The sequence below is a fragment of the Dreissena polymorpha genome, chromosome 15 (genome assembly GCF_020536995.1).
Source record: "Dreissena polymorpha isolate Duluth1 chromosome 15, UMN_Dpol_1.0, whole genome shotgun sequence".
Taxonomy (NCBI): Eukaryota; Metazoa; Mollusca; class Bivalvia; order Myida; family Dreissenidae; genus Dreissena; species Dreissena polymorpha.
Window position 1 is genome coordinate 18472899 of NC_068369.1, and position 16974 is coordinate 18489872.

General features: G+C 35.8%; 1 protein-coding gene across 1 annotated transcript; it reads right to left on the reverse strand.

Moving 5' to 3' along the window:
* Positions 1-749: 749 nt before the first annotated feature.
* On the reverse strand, positions 750-13709 carry LOC127860001 (electron transfer flavoprotein subunit beta-like). The gene is made up of 7 exons (XM_052397687.1): positions 13529-13709; positions 11783-11941; positions 10933-11091; positions 5659-5721; positions 4537-4695; positions 3871-4047; positions 750-2357 (listed from the first exon to the last, which is right to left on the reverse strand). The coding sequence occupies exons 1-6, from the start codon at positions 13583-13585 to the stop codon at positions 3871-3873; spliced, it is 774 nt and encodes a 257-aa protein (XP_052253647.1). The 5' UTR covers positions 13586-13709; the 3' UTR covers positions 750-2357.
* Between the last annotated feature and the right edge of the window lie 3265 nt (positions 13710-16974).

Sequence of the window (16974 nt, forward strand, 5' to 3'; positions counted from 1 at the left end):
GATCTCCATGTCAGTTTGCTATATCCAAAAATTCAATCAGATTGGTGAATGCAAACTAAAGAGATTGAGTGGAAACCATGTCTTTTCTGTTTTCTGTTTCTGTTACAGTGACCTTGACCATACCTTGACTGTCCCTAAACGCAGTGCTACCATAGTTATTTATAAAGGTACTTACTCATACTATTTCAAGACAATATCTCCATCCAATCAGATACTGCTTGTGACAAGACCGAAAGATTGATATATTTTTAAACCTATATCCTTATTGCTTTTATAATTTATACTTTACATGACTCGATTAATTAAATTAATTAAGGGCTGAATATGAAAATCACTATTAACATTTTGTATCACGTAATATTGCCCTACTCTATGGAAATGTTTAATGTCATCATAGATTATATGATTTATTATTTATCAAATGTTTAAAATAAAAGTAACCATTGTGTATGAGTTACAAAGGCCCTCTAAAGTATCATTGTGTATGAGTTACAAAGGCCCTCTATAGTATATCAATTCTTAATGTCATCATGGATTATATTATATTTTAATATATATAATTGTCTGCATACCAAATAATACAAATTAAAAGAGCTACAACTGGTAAATAGGCGCCTAATTATTCCATGTATACAACTTCCTGGGATTTAAATACCGGTACACAAGGGCATAGCAGTGACTAGACCAATGTCTATTTTATTTTGCATTAAACTCATTAATTAAAAACGCATGAAAAAATACACATAAAATGTCATTTTTGAAAATAAGTTTAATAACTAATAAGTATTTACCAGTATTTTGACAATAATATATTAAACTAGAAATGGCGCGGCAGAGGCCGACGCGTATCCCCACGCCGAATGTTTGACCTAGGTGTGCCCCAGGGTTGGTAATGGGGCCATGCATAGCTGAGATTGACCGTATTGTCATAAGAGAAGTTCATCATCAATTAGAAGTGAATTGGTGTAGAAATGAAGAAGTTATAGTAAAAGGCAATTTTGGGTGGGTGTGACATATGTGGGCAGGGCGCCCCAGGGTTGGTAATTGTGCCATGCATAGTTGAGATTGACCGTATTGTCATAAGAGAGGTTCAGTATCAATTTGAAGTGAATCGGTGTAGAAATGAAGAAATTATAGTAAAAGGCAATTTTGGGTGGGTGTAGTCTATGTGGGCGGGGCGCCCCAGGGTTGGTAATGGGGCCATGCATAGTTGAGATTGACTGTATTGTCATAAGAGAAGTTTAATATCAATTTGAAGTGAATCGGTGTAGAAATGAAGAAATTATAGTAAAGGCAATTTTGGGTGGGTGTGGTCTATGTGGGCGGGGCCCCAGGGTTGGTTATGGGGCCATGCATAGTTGAGATTGACCCTAATGTCATAAGAGAAGTTCAGTATCAATTTGAAGTGAATCCGTGTAGAAATGAAAAAATTATAGTAAATGGAATTTTTTGGTGGGTGTGGCCTATGTGGGCGGGCGCCCCAGGGTTGGGATTGGGGCCATGCATAGTTGAGATTGACCCTAATGTCATAACAAAAGTTCAGTATCAATTTGAAGTGAATCCGTGTAGAAATGAAAAAATTATAGTAAATGGAAATTTTTGGTGGGTGTGGCCTATGTGGGCGGGGCGCCCCAGGGTTGGGAATGGGGCCATGCATGGTTGAGATTGACCGTATTGTCATAGGTGAGGTCCAGTATCAATTTGAAGTGAATCGGTGTAGAAATAAAGAAGTAAATGTAAAATAACCTAAAAAAATGAGTGATAATTTCTGACGCGGCCCCACCCCAACCCCTATAACTTTTGACCCAGGGGTCAGATCAAAATTCCAAATAGTGCAGGGTCGCACATATGCTCATAGCTACCATGTGTGTAAATTTCAAGGTTCTAGTGCTTTTAGTGTAGGAGGAGATAGTGGCCAGGACGGACGGACAGACGGACGGACGGACGGACGGCGGAGATCACCACAATATCCCCACCTTTTTTTCAAAAAGCGTGGGGATAATAAATTAAAATTAAGGTTTCAAAACCAAGATATTGTGGAACAGAGGAAAGCATTGTGAAACGCATGCTATCCCGTTTGAAAAATATCAACTGAAATAATACACAACATGTATAACAGTCTTTACAGAATCTGTACACACTGTTCTAGCTTTAAATAGCACTAAATCCTATTTTAACAGATGCACAGGAACATAAACACTGCAGTTCTAGACTAAAGAGTCCATGTTGGTCCAAATTAATTTTCATGCAGCGGACTTGAATTGTTTTGTCAAAAACCACTTTCAAGTTGAACACTATTATAAGTGCTGTTTCATGATAAAACAGTTTTATTGACTTTAACATCCCATGTATTGAACCTGAAAAGAGAAACAAAGACATATGAGTTTTAAGCAGTTAAAAATAATATTGTCACCAATGTGTATATTTTCAATAAATAATGTAAAAGTAAAAATAACTTAAGATTCATAGCTACATGAAGCGCATAAACCATGCTGTAAAAGACAATGGTTATATTTATAACAATTAAACCTAACAAACTGCAAGTTACTCTGGTTGTTCTGGTTTTATGCTGGTTGCAAGCCATTTTCACTTTGCTTCTTTTGGGGGAAAGGGTTAATATTGACCATAACACAATTTACCAATAAGAGGCATATCTCTGTGAAATTGCAGCTAAGTGATTGAATTCACAGGTGTTGGGCGCATGGCCAATTCACTGAAACACTATCAATATGTCATAAAACAACATTTTTTATCACTTTGACAAAAAAAATAATTGATATAATAAATTATAATATAAATGAACATATATCAGAAAAAAATGTGTCAAAATGTTGTTTTATGACATATTGATAGTGTTTCAGTAAATTGGCCATGCGCCCAACACCTGTGATTAAATAAGGACAGTTGCCTCACACAATGACTCCATGTGTGAAGTTTCAATTGAATGCCTGTAGTGGGAACAGAAATAGGGAGAAGTTGCATGAACACCTTGGTAAAAGTTCTTGGTTAAAAAAAGGAACATACCCCGGAAATTGTAATAAATTGCAAGTTCGAGTTATGAAACTTGCAAAGTGAGATAAAACGATGCACTTAAAACATAAATGTGAAGATTCAACTGAATCCCTGTAGAAGAAACAGTAATATGGAGCCATTGCATGTTAATCTGTACAAAAAGAGACATAATTCTGCTAAATTGCAGATCACAGTTATGGAACTTGGTAATTGTTCTCAAAAATGCTCCAAAACACAGCTGTGTGGTTTCAATTGAATACTTGTAATAGAAGCAATGAAATGAAGATATTGCAAGTTTACCTTAACAAATTTTCAAGAATAATAAAAGGCATAATTCTGTTAAATTACACGGCAGAGTTATGGAACTTTGTAGGTGACCTGAAAAATGACCCCAAACACATGCCTTTAGTTTAAATTCAATACTTGTAGCTGAAACAGTGCTATGGAGATTCTGCACTTTCACCCTAGGGACAGCATTTGCCATTGCTGATGCATTTATTTGGGTGAGTATAATAGCTAGGAATATGCAGTAAATAGTACAGAGATATATGTCTAGCTAAGAAAATGTTGAACATAATAATTTTTCAAGTATTGTTGTTCACAGACCAGTTCAATATCAACAGTGTTTGAAAACAGAGTTAAAATAAGAAATGTTAATCTTTAAGAAGTAATATTATATTTCATATAAAAATATTAAATCAGGTTTAATATGCCAACAAATAATATTATGTTAAAGCCAGGTTATGAAAATATAATATGGATATGTGACTGTTCCTTGCAAAAAAAAGATTTTTACAAAGAACTGTATGTGAGTACTCATTTTCACAGTACTAATACTAGACTCAAAAACACACAGACCTAAGACTTCATAAACCCCGCCTCCTTCAGTTTGGCCACAAGTAGATCCACTGATTCCACCTTCTGCCCCGCCTCCCTGGTGGGGGGGTCTTCCACAGAGAGCACCTGATGACTAGATTTGATCTCAACACCGTAGTCTGAGGGCTTCTTGGTCGTTAATGGCTTCTTTTTAGCTTTCTACAGAGAAATAGAGATAGAAATAACCATGATGTGATACATGAAAGACAGGTCTGATGTAAAACATTTCTTTAAAAAAGTTTCAAGTTTTTATTCAAATCTGAATAATAGAATTACAAATACCTTTTTGTTATTTTCTGTGTATGAATAGGGATATTACACACAATATTAAGGTGAATTATATCCAACATGGTGTGTGTAATACGTGCCCAGACTAATAACTTCATAAAGGGGAAAGAAATTCAAACTCCACAAAATTATTTAGTACAGTTAAGTACTTAACCCTTTGCCACTTAGATATGTATTTTCACACATGTGCAGTCCCTTAGAATGTTATATTTAATTTAAGACCTTTCTTACTAGATACAAGTTTTTAAGGCTTTATTTCCAAACCTTAGATATTGATGAGCACTGAACAGCATAAAACTTGAACAGACTGCGAGTGAGAAAGGTTTAATGTAATCACAGCTAAAGAAGCCATTTTCCTACCATGATATTAGGCAGGGTTGCATATCGTGGCTCGTTTAGTCTGAGGTCAGTGGTGATCACGGCAGGCAGTTTTATGTTGATGGTCTCAAGTCCTCCATCCACCTCTCTTGTCACATCCAGGCTGCCGTCCTTCTTCACAACTTTAGAGGCAAACGTGCCCTGAAACATGCAACAGTGTGGGAAACGATAAGTTTTGGGAAAACAGGACTTAATGCATATGGATATACAGTCAGCAGAGGCTAATCCTAGACAACACTTACCACTTTTATGGAATTATTCATTTGAAGGAAGTCTTGTCTAAATGAAATCCAGTTTAGTCCGAAAGTGCTGTCCCTGATTAGCCTGTATGGGCTGCACAGGCTGATCTGGGAAGACACTTTATGCACATGCATTAAGCCCTATTTTCCCAGAACCTGGCTCATTTAAACACCGTGACACATGAGCTGCCCCAGCAGCAAATAACAGGAATGAAACCTTACAACATTGTAATTATGGATTATAAAACATGAGGCAACAAAACGTAAAGGAATGATGAATGTGCTTGGTTACAATTAAAACACAACAAATTCAATAATAAAATCATACCTTTTTTATTTTGTTAATGTTATAAAAAAATCAGAAATTTCTGTTGTGATGGGCTATTTTGGTTCCTATTGATGGTTACCCAACAAGAATCAATTTAAGACTATTAATGTATCCCTAGGACATACATGACCAATCTTACAAGCCATGTCTGTTATTACACATTAGAACAGTGAAGTCAGAAGCTCTTATGAATGATACACTTCTATGGCTGCCATTTTGGAAGTCCTAGAGCTTCCATGGTCGCCCTTTCAGAAGTCCTAGAGCTTCCATGGCTTTCATTTTCGAAGTCCTACAACTTCTGTGGCTGCCATTTCTGAAGTCCTAAAACTTTTGTGGCTGCCATTTTGGAGGTGCTACAACATTTTGGAAGTTCTAGAACCTCCATGACTGCCATTTTGGAATTTCTTCAATTCCTTGTGGAAGCCATTTAGGTAGTCCTATAACTTCTTGGAAGTCCCATGACCAAAAACTTGGAGTAAATGACTCCCAAACTGCCATCTACGTACACAGTGCCACACACATATCCGCTCTACCAACCTGAGGCCAGTCAAGTATAGCAGCCAGCATCTGTCCAGTCTGGTTACAGTCATCATCTATCGCCTGAACAAACACATGGGGGGACATGTTATACTATAAGCTGACCATATTTATTCTCTGAAGCAGTATTCACAAAACATTATAAATAGTTTTTAAACTTTTTCAATTACAATTTAAGAGAAATTGCGAATACTGCCCATTGCATTAAATATCAAATTATAACCCACATCATCTGTATTCAACAAACTAACTTATGTCCAGGTATTGCGAAGTGCTTACTATTATGGTGTCAATATCTGTATCTACCCGTAATTAAGTTTTCTGACAGGTTTTCATCCATAATTAATTCTCTTAATTTTTTTACAGTATATTTTAAAGTGCTATTCTACAAAATTCGGCCTTGTTTTCACTTATCTTGTGACACATTCATCATGTTTTTTTACAACCCGTTTAAGGTGATTAAACCTGGCAGATGAATGCCTGAGGGCAATGGACCATTACATTTGCGTAATTGGGTAAAAAAACATGCTACTGGTGGACAACAATGGATTCACTCAACAGCATTTGAAACAGTTTCGTCCTATTAATTAAGGAAGCAGAATGTTTTATGTTTTTACGTTTTTGTTCAATTTATCATGCAAAAGTTAGCAAAGCTGTGAAGTTATATTTTTTCAAGCAGAAAAAGAAGAGTAAATCACAATAAAATAATTTAACATTGATTCATTGTTTTATTTCAATATAATTTTAATTTTCGGACGCCTCAATTTTTGTCTCTTAATTTTCAGACACCTGAAATTTTCTAATATTTCTCATATCTAATTTTTTCGGACACGAAAGAAATTAATTATTTTTAAGTGTCTGAAAACTTAGAGTAATTACGGTTATAATTTTAATATATTTTGAGTACTGTAAGACAAACATAACAAAAAGTTTCTTTTAATGTTTTTTTTATATCGTCAACAGGCATGTGAATATGAATAAACAATTAATTCATTAAATTATGTAGTTTTACTATAAAAACATCTTTGGCAAATGTCCTGTTGATTGAATTCACACACACACAAAAACAAGAGGGCCTGAAAGGCCCAAAGTCGCTCACCTGAGATTCAAAGGAACTGACCTGTTCTGTGAAGCCCAAGATGTCATTAGAACAAAATGTTCTTACCAACTTTCATGACTTGTGAACACCCTGGGAGCTATGTTTTTTAAACAGACCAGAACCATTTTCATACACATCCAAGATATCATTGGACAAATATTCTGACAAACTTTCATGAAAATTCATGAAGCCATTTAAGGAAAAATGCCCACCCCCTGTTGACCATATTTTTCAAGCAACTGGAACCATTTTTGAACATGTCCAAGATATCATTGGGACAAATCTTCTGACAAAGTTTCATGATGATTGGACAATAAATATGGCTTCTAGAGTGTTAACAAGGTTTTACTATACATGTAGCTATAAAAGAAAAAATGCCACGCCCCCTTGGCGGCCATGTTTTTACATCAACCGGAACTATTTTCGAACTCATCCAAGGTATCATTAGTACAAATCTCGTGACCAAGTTTCATGATGATCGGACAATAAATGTGGCCCTAGAGTGTTAATAAGGTTTTACTAAAGCAATATATAGCCATATTTGGGAAAATGCCCCGTCCCCTAGTGGCATTGTTTTTTAAGCAACTGAAACCATTTTCAAACCCATCCAAGATATCATTGGGACAAATCTTCTGACCAAGTTTCATGAAGATCGGAAAATAAATGTGGCCTCTAGAGTGTTAACAAGATTTCCCTATATATAGCCATATAGGGAAAAATACCCCGCCTCTTGGCAGCCATGTATTTCAAGCAAACGTAACCATTTTCAAACACATCCAAGATATCATAATCATTGAGACCAATCTTCTGACTAAATTTCAGGAAGATTGGACAATAAATGTGGCCTCGTTAACAAGGTTTTACTATAGCCATATAAAGCCATATGAGGAAAAATGCCCCACCCCCTGGTGGCCATGTTTTTAAAGCAACAGAAACCATTTTCGAACTCATCAAAGATATCATTGTGACAAATCTTCTTACCTAGTTTCATGAAGATCAGAAAATAAATGTGGCCTCTAGAGTGTTAACAAGGTTTTACTATAGCCATATAAGGAAAAATGCCCCGCCCCCTGGGGGCCATGTTTTTCAACCAACCGGCATCATTTTTGACCTCGTCCAAGATATTATTGGGATGAATCTTTTGACCAAGTTTTATAAAGATCGGACAATAAATGTGGCCTCTAGAGTGTTAACAAGATTTTACAATAGCCATATATAGCCATATAAGGAAAAATGCCCCGCCCCTTGGCAGCCATGTTTTTCAAGCAAACGTTACCATTTACCAACCCATTCAAGATATCATTGAGACCTATCTTCTGACCAAATTTCATGACGATTGGACAATAAATGCGGCCTCTAGAGTGTTAACACGGTTTTACTAAAGCCATATAAAGCCATATAAGGAATAATGCCCCGCCCCCTGGTGGCCATGTTTTTCAACCAACCCGCATCATTTTTCGAACTCCTCCAAGATATTATTAGGATGAATCTTCTGACCAAGTTTCATGAAGATCGGACAATAAATGAGGCCTCTAGAGTGTTAACAAGATTTTACTAAAGCCATTTAAAGGTCAAATGCCGATTTTATAACGAAAAATGCTATTTTATAAATATGTATATTCTAAAACGAGTGGTATCATCAAGAGCAATGGCAAAAAATATTATGATACTTAAAACGATGACCTTGTTTTCCGTAATACGCCCGGGTATTTTCGCCACCTATTTTAGTTGTGACGTCACATTAACTCAACGCGCATGACACTGAAACTCGTCCATCGTTATTACGGATCGAAGCCTGAACACTTCGCGCTTTATGTCAACTTTGACACTCAATATCTTGCTATGTTAATACACTTCTTTTTATACAAGTTTTATTAAAAACGTGTGCTTATTTTGTGAGTGTTCTTTTTTTTGCACGACAATCGTTATTCGACTGTCAGTGTGTGTTTTTTTCGGGTGCAAAAAATGTGCGGAAAACGGAAACAGTGGACTTTTCAGTTTTGCCAAGGATGATGTTACTCGTAAGAAATGGATTAATAATATATTATACGCATGTATGTAATAATGGCTTAGATACAAACAATTAATTACAACCTTTCTCTTATTATTAAGGACAAATAGGTTAATCCGTGGAACAGCGATAAAAAAGGACAAATACATTCCATTTGAAAAAATAAATAAGCTAGGCTACAGCTAACTAACAAACAAAGTATCAAAAATAACATTCTTGTACTGATATTTATCTCAAATAAATTACTATCTATTACACAGATTATTAAAAGACATTTTTAAATGGAATTGGAATTGTATTACTAAAAATAGTAATATTATTTACTAACACCATTCATTATGCTATATTGAAATATTCAGATAAAAATGTAAATTGAGGAGGGTTTTGTGCATGAATTGTAATTATTAGTACAATTTATTGATTTCATAAACAAAAACAGCTTGGCATTTCTCTGTAATGGGTATCCGAACAATCGCTCTCGCGGACAATCGCTCTTACGCTAATTTTGACAAGGTGGACATTCACTCCTATATAATTTTGACACCATGGCCATTGGTTCATACAATTAGATGCGAAACCTTAAACCATAGTATACGCCGATCAAAGGTTAACACCTATAATTAGCCAAAAATTAAATTTACTTTGTGCGTACTATCATAAATACAAGTTGAACAATATTTCAACTTCTCAAGCGGTTTTTATGTAAACAATGTAACGATCTTGAAAATCACTTTCATTTCTTACTTAAATTTTTAATAGCCTCAGACAACAATATATACATAGACATTATGATTGATTTCTAAGTTTCTTAACTTTCAAGAAATTCCATGGCTACCAGTCAATCTGACACCAGTTACCAATGTTGTGTATTAGTCCATACATATTGTCATGGAGTTTATGGCTATTTGGCTGTTCAAATGTGCCTTATCTGTGGATATATCACAGTTGATTATTGCAGACACAGTATGGTTTCAGAGATAAGACATTAGACCAAGCCCAATTATATCAACAATCAATCATAAAATGTATTACTATCAGACCAGTGCTACGGCTTAGCTAACCAAGGGGTGCAGCTCCATGTCCCACAAATGTCCCACTCTGCCCACTTGGACTTCACCATGCTATTGATTATCATGTGATTATAACGGAAGTTGTATTTATCAATTAATTAATATAAGTGTTCACGATGAAACTCTTTTATTATTTCTGGAAACAATGTTTTAAATTAAAATTCATTTAATTAGACATATTAACATTCCTTTCTAATCAGAACAGGTACAAGTATCCGTTCTAATATTTTATTATTAACCAGTGCTTTGTGTAACCAAGTCATATTCAACAAGCTTGTACTGTAGAATAGCAATCAAAAAAATATTTTTCCACGCGACACGTGCATGAAACACAGTTATGTATTTACTAATCCGTGCTCCCAACACGATGGTTGTCTTGAGCATTGACAAAATTAACCTCGCTGTCCGAGTTAGAATCATAAAAAATCTGACAGACTGTCGCTAAATTCTGACTCATACATGTACGGTTGAACGGAAAACTCATCATAATCTCTATCATATTCCATTTTCCATCAATTTTTCTAACTTAAGTTTCGAGAAATAATACATCCGAAGCTTTATAACGCCGGTTCGTTATTGAGAGCATGAACAATGGAAGATTTGTGACGTCACTTCCGGTTTGAATGAAAATGGCGAGTACATCGGAATGTGTGAAAAATCGCGACTTTGTATCTATTTGTTCTTGCTAATAACACCATAATTGCAATGAAGTGAGGTGCGAAATAGTTTAGATATGCACTAAATTCGATAAATAAATGTGTTCTGCGGGTTTTTTAAATCGCGGCACTTGATCTTTAAGGAAAAATGCCCCGCCCCTTGGCAGCCATGTTTGTCAAGCAAACATAACCATTTTCGAACTCATCCAAGATATTATTGAGACCATCTTCTGACCAAATTTCATGAAGATTGGACAATAAATATGACCTCTAGAGTGTTAACAAGGCAAATGTTGATGCCGCATAACACACGACGGAAAAAAGGCAATCACAAAAGCTCACCATGAGCACATTGTGCTCAGGTCAGCTTAAAATGTTAAATATTTAATATGTAATTACCAAAACAAAAAAAAAACAGTACAACAAACACACAATTACCTGTTTACCAAGCAAAACTATGTCAACCTTCTCCTCAGCTGCAATTTTTGCGAGCAGTTTTGAGACATGTATGGGCTGCAGGTTGGAATAGTCCTTGTCCTCCACCAGAACATGAATGGCCTTGTCAGCTCCCATGGCTAGTGCCGTCCTCAAGGTTTCCTTTAGAACATAGCCAGAACAGATCTAGTGCCCACTGGTCAAATAGAGCATTATGCAGTTCATCTTATTGTCAGAAGTGCACTTGGTTTTTCTTCTGCTTTGTTAGTAAAACATACATTTTCTGTCACAGTCATCGGATATAATGACCAAAAAGACATATTTGATGATGAATGAATATTTATGAAAATCATATAGTAAATGTTAACTATAAGATGAACAGATTTATACATGCTTTTACAGAAATAACTTACAACAAGAGATGTGGTCGTCAGAAATACAATACCCCCTACTGCGCCGCTTTGATACATGTTTTTTTTTACTTTTGACCTTGAAGGATGACCTTGACCTTTCACCACTAAAAATGTGCAGCTCCATGAGATACACATGCATGCCAAATATCAAGTTTCTATGTTAAGGAACATAGAAGTTATGAGCATTTTTCTAAACCTAAACACGAAACCTAAACGCAAAGTGTGACAGAAAGACAGACAGACAGACGGGCCGATCACTATATGCCCTCCTTCGGGGGCATAAAACCATTTATTAAATAAACCAAGGTAACCTTTTTCTATGAGAACGGTTCAATGAAGGTAAAACACATTCAGAGACCATTTGTGCCAATATGGTGACTAAACATCTCCCCACCATTCTTTGTATTAGCTGGTCATAAAAATTAAAACTAAATTCAAACCTGATTTTGCTGTGGACCACAAGATGCTACAATAATTTCTGAAGCCAGTTTCTTCTCCTTCAGCCGGACAGCTTCCTCCACTGCTATCTCATCAAAAGGATTCATGCTATGTTTAACTCCTTCCGTGACAACACCCAATTTATCTGGTCTAACTCGCACCTGAATTGAATATACTTCTTTTCCAGTACTTAGATATTGGAAGATTGTCATTATAGCAATTTTGAAAGAGTAATATTGGCAAAAAATATCTAAACAATAAGCATGGGATTTTTGTTTATTTTCATTTTAAAATGATAATTTACACATTCTTCTTTCCCAAAATAAGAAACAAACCATATAACAGAAATATTCTGAACTCTGATTGAGTCGCATCATTCAAAAATGTTAAGGCAGTCATCGAAATTCGCACTAGTCCGACAGCAAAAAACTAGTATTTTTTCTTTTGGGCTTGTAGAAAATCCACTATTACAAGCCCAGCGTGCTTGTACATCTCATTAAACAGAAAACGAGTTCCACTTTCATTTTCAATATTTGTAAACAAAGTTTAGAATTTAATCAACAGCCGCTTATGTTTTAACACACTGCACACATGTGCTGGGCAATCAGCCGATAATTGGATTACTGCACATAAAGCGCATGGTTTTGTGGTTCCCGGATAACTACTATGTAAAATAAATGTTTTGCGTTGCATTGGGGACACAGAGAGTAATGGCTGAACAGTTGTCATTCAAGTACGTCGTTGAGGAATGCGAATCTGAGGTAACTGTGATTGACGCATTTGTCAACTGGCTTTTTGTAGAATAACCTGGAACTTAATTGCTTATATATTTTCTAGTGGTTCAGGTTTGCTCTCTCTTTCACATGGATATATGTGATACATTTCTGCTAATTTTCTACCTCAACTTTATGTATATATTTATAATTGTGATTTGATTGAAATCCGTGTGTGAAATTAATTTCTTCTTATTTCAGGATCCGAAAGAGGCTGGCTCAGATGACGAGGAAGCTAACTTGGATGAAGATGAAATTATAAGAGATTTGTATTGTATTCTAAAGATTAAATAAATGAATGCTTCTTTGGATGTTTTATGTTATGTTTATCTGCATTTTTAACAAAAATGTTTGGGCTAGTAAAATCTGATTGGGCTTGTTCAAATTCCCATAGTACTAGCCGGACTTGCCTGTAGATTTTAATCTGAATTTCAATGACTGTTAAGGTGTGAGATGCAACAGGAGAGAGGGTGGCTAATCACACTGTAGGACCGTTGACCTTAAGGTGTTTACTGTTAGAGGGCACACTACATGTTTCTTCACTTGATTATTGTTCTTAGAGAGAATGAGTTTTTGTGCTGCAAAGTTTTGAGTTGTATAAGCACGAAACAATTTAAGTTACTTATGGAAAAGCTTTCAAAGACCAGGCATTTCCTGGCGTATCTACAGACCCATTTCCAAAGCAAAATGGTGAATAATTCCCAAAGAAGCTTCCGAAAAAGTCCTGAAATTGATGAAAGTTTGTACAGCTGCTTAATGTTTTGATTAACGGACATAAGAGGTCTTGGCTTGGTAGGACTGGCAATAGAAGACGGTCAGCTTGACGGAGCCTGACGTTCCGTTTGTGTCACCGGTGATGATATTTTTTACCGGTTTTTTATTGTAACAAAGTTGATATCAAACCCACCGAAAATATATTGAAATAAAAAGGAAAGGATTAAGCATGCAAACTATCATGTACAAAACGAAACCTACCTTAACAGCATAGTCAATAACTCGTTTACAACCAACGAGAATTCTTAAGCCAGACATTCTCCTTCGTGAACTTTGATGGTCGCCTTGATTTATCAAATCAAACTTGGTAAAACCGGTTTCAAACCAAAACTAAATCAATTAAAAAATATAGCGATTGTAGAATCAAACATATATTAAACGAAAGATAATAAAATAGCTCCGAGTATAAAGTTTTACACGAAAGAAAAATAAAATGTTAAAATAGAAGGCGTCTGCAGCTGGCAAGACAGTTTATCAGGTAATATAAAACAGTTGTAAGAATATTTTAACATCTGTATAAATAGAAGTGTTAGCCAGTGGCAGGGATGTCAGTTTACAGGTTAAACATAATGATAAACTCTTTCTTTCATATTCATAAAATAAACAGGATTCTGATTGCTGGTTTAGCATGTTTAGAAATTAGATCCTGTTCTGTAATCCGGCTAGGTTAGTGTTATGTGCAGACGTGCACAACATATTGAATTTGGAATACAGATTTTTAGTGCAGAATGTGTATCACGTGATGAAAAGTGCGATATGTTTATTTTGCGGCTCAGTTAGAATGGATTATGAAGCCCTATTCGTCTGCGCCAAGTTGTAATGCGTTAGATGCAGACATGCACACCATATGGAATTCTATAATCTAGTGCAGATTTTAAAGGGATCTTTTCACGCTTTGGTAAATTGACAAAATTGAAAAAAGTTGTTTCAGATTCGCAAATTTTCGTTTTAGTTTTGATATTTGTGAGGAAACAGTAATACTGAACATTTACCATGGTCTAATATAGCCATTATATGCATCTTTTGACGATTTTAAAACCTAAAAATTATAAAGCGTTGCAACGCGAAACGATTGAATAATTTAGAGAGTTCTGTTTTTGTCGTTAAATTTTGTGAAACTACGAAGATTGCTTATATAAGGTATAAAATACTCCTAGTATATGTACTCGGCGGAATAGCTCAGTAGGCTAAAGCGTTTTTACTTCAAGACTCTGGCAGGACTCCAGGGGTCACTGGTTCGAAATCTGGTCCGGGCAATGTTCTTTTCCTTTTTTTTAATTGTATTCTTGATTTTTTACTGGAGCTTTTACGATCCAATGTTTACATTTATCGATATAAAGCATTTAATGAATAAGTTAAAAAAATGCCAAAATCTGTGAAAAGGCCCCTTTAATGCGTTAGATGCAGACATGCACACCATATGCAGATTTATAGTGCAGATCCTGTAACTTCTATTTGCCTGCGTCTCTGTGTCTCTTCGCAAGTTTTTATATGGGTGTTACAGCGTTGGCGAAACAATGAGCACCTATAAATCTGCATCCAGATAACGTTCGCATCGTGCTTATAATGTTAAACTCGGGTTTATAAGTTATTGGTCCCTATTCAGGCTATTGATCTGTGTTCAGTTTACATTGGCATGCGCTAATACGTATATAAGCCTATCTATAGTTGAACCCTATCAATCTGCGTCAACAAATTGAGTGAGCGATTTAAGCATGGGATAGCTCATTGACTTCTATGTATATGTACAATCTGCGCGAATACTGGTATAACAGCGTTTTGGAACAAATGAGCGCCTATTAGTCTGCGTCCAGACAACGTTTTTCACATCCTGCGTATGGTTATTTTCGGGTTGAATAATGATGAGTAACGGTAATCTGCGCCAAGTTAACATTCACATAAGGTCGTACGTGCATTATAGAGCTAATGGAACCCTTTCGATCTGCGTCGAGTCAACACATTGAGTGTGCTTAAATGCTATTAATTGCATCAAAAAAGTAAGTTACTTCTATTTATGTACGTCCATAAAATCCCCACTAGTTCTTATACGTTTTTTTTTACCATTGTAGAACTAATAAGCCATCCTCTTCCCCCAAAACAACAAAAACAAAGAAACAGCATCCAGACAACGTCAGCATAGTGCTTATACGGTTGAATTTGGGTAAAATCAGGGATGGATCCCTATTTATCTGCGCCCAGTGAACATTCACATGCAATTATATGGTTTTAATTGCATTATGAGCTGATGGACCCAATCAATCTGCATCGAGAGAATTTATTGAGTTTGTTTATACAATATCAATTGCATCAACTAAATAATAAACTTCTATTGATCTTTGTCCATTAAGGAATCCGGATAGGGCCAAGTTGCTTGTCACGTGTCGACCTTCAAGGTCGACGCACAACCTTCAAGCGACGCATGATATGACACTCGACATTTGAAATCGACATGCGACAATCAAGATATGAGTATAGCATATCGCGCTGGGTTTTAGGGGAAAAAAATATTGCAGAAAATCTTGACTGTCGACTGAATTTTCGACTGTCATATCGTGCGTCGCGATGAATGTGGCGTGTCGCTTTGCATGTCGACTTCAATTTTCATGTGTCGACCTTCGAACGCGACACTCGACATCTAAGCGACGCACGATACGACGCGCGACGCACGATTTGACACTCGTTGAACTTATATCGATAATAGAATCTGATAGAATCTATCATGCAGATTCATAGGGCTTCATTTTGTCTGTCGCAAGTAAACCCATATAAGAATCTGAGATATATTAAGCACATGTGAAGATTGTAGAAACACATGCAGATTTATAGGGCTTTAATATTTTTTGTCGCAAATTCAATCAGATAAAAATCCAAGATATGTTAATGTTGTCGAAATGCATGCCGATTAATTATGCGTCATTTCTTCTCCGTCGCTATCAAACCAATATAAATAAGAAATGCCACGTGCAGGTTACGGACTCGTGCATGTTGATAGGCTTCAGTAGTTATCCGTCGTATAAAACCAATATCTTAACCTGTTCATACTTTTTGGACGCATATGATAATGGTTCACTACGTATATTAATACTACAATACAGATCGGATAGGCACCCTCTAGGTGTTTACTCGACGAAGATTAACATGGGGTACATGACTTAATTAATGAAAATAAGGGCTGATAAGCACTTGTAAATCTAAGCTGCGGAGTAAAACAAATATAAAACCGTCAAGGCAGTCGGAACACATGCAGATCGATAAGGCTGTATTAGCTTTTTGTCAAAATTAACCCCACTTAAGAACCTTCTAAGATTGTTTAGACGAACATGATAAGGAGTTCATATCGCATTTAATGCAATGCAGCCCTTTAAGATAAGCACTCTCTATGTGTTCACGCTACGCATATCGATATGGGTTGCATGAGTTATATAACATCTTTTTATAATGCACAAATACCGTGTATTAAAAGAATATTTGAATGTCAACTGGTGCAGATTTTTAGGGCTTCATTAGTTCTCCATCGCAATTTATAAACCTAACAATATATTACGGATGAAGTGAAACACAGCAAGAGTGTATGGATGAAGATGAATATAGTTTATTTAATAACAATCATACAATTAGAAGGCGAATGATGTTTATTAAACAGCATA

Coding starts and splice junctions, on each gene's coding strand:
- LOC127860001 (XM_052397687.1), bottom strand. CDS start 13,585: ATGTCTGGCTTAAGAATTCTCGTTGGTTGTAAACGAGTTATTGACTAT. Junction 11,942..13,528: donor TTATTGACTATGCTGTTAAG/GTAGGTTTCGTT, acceptor TATTCAATTCAG/GTGCGAGTTAGACCAGATAA. Junction 4,048..4,536: donor CAACCCTGCCTAATATCATG/GTAGGAAAATGG, acceptor ATTTCTCTGTAG/AAAGCTAAAAAGAAGCCATT.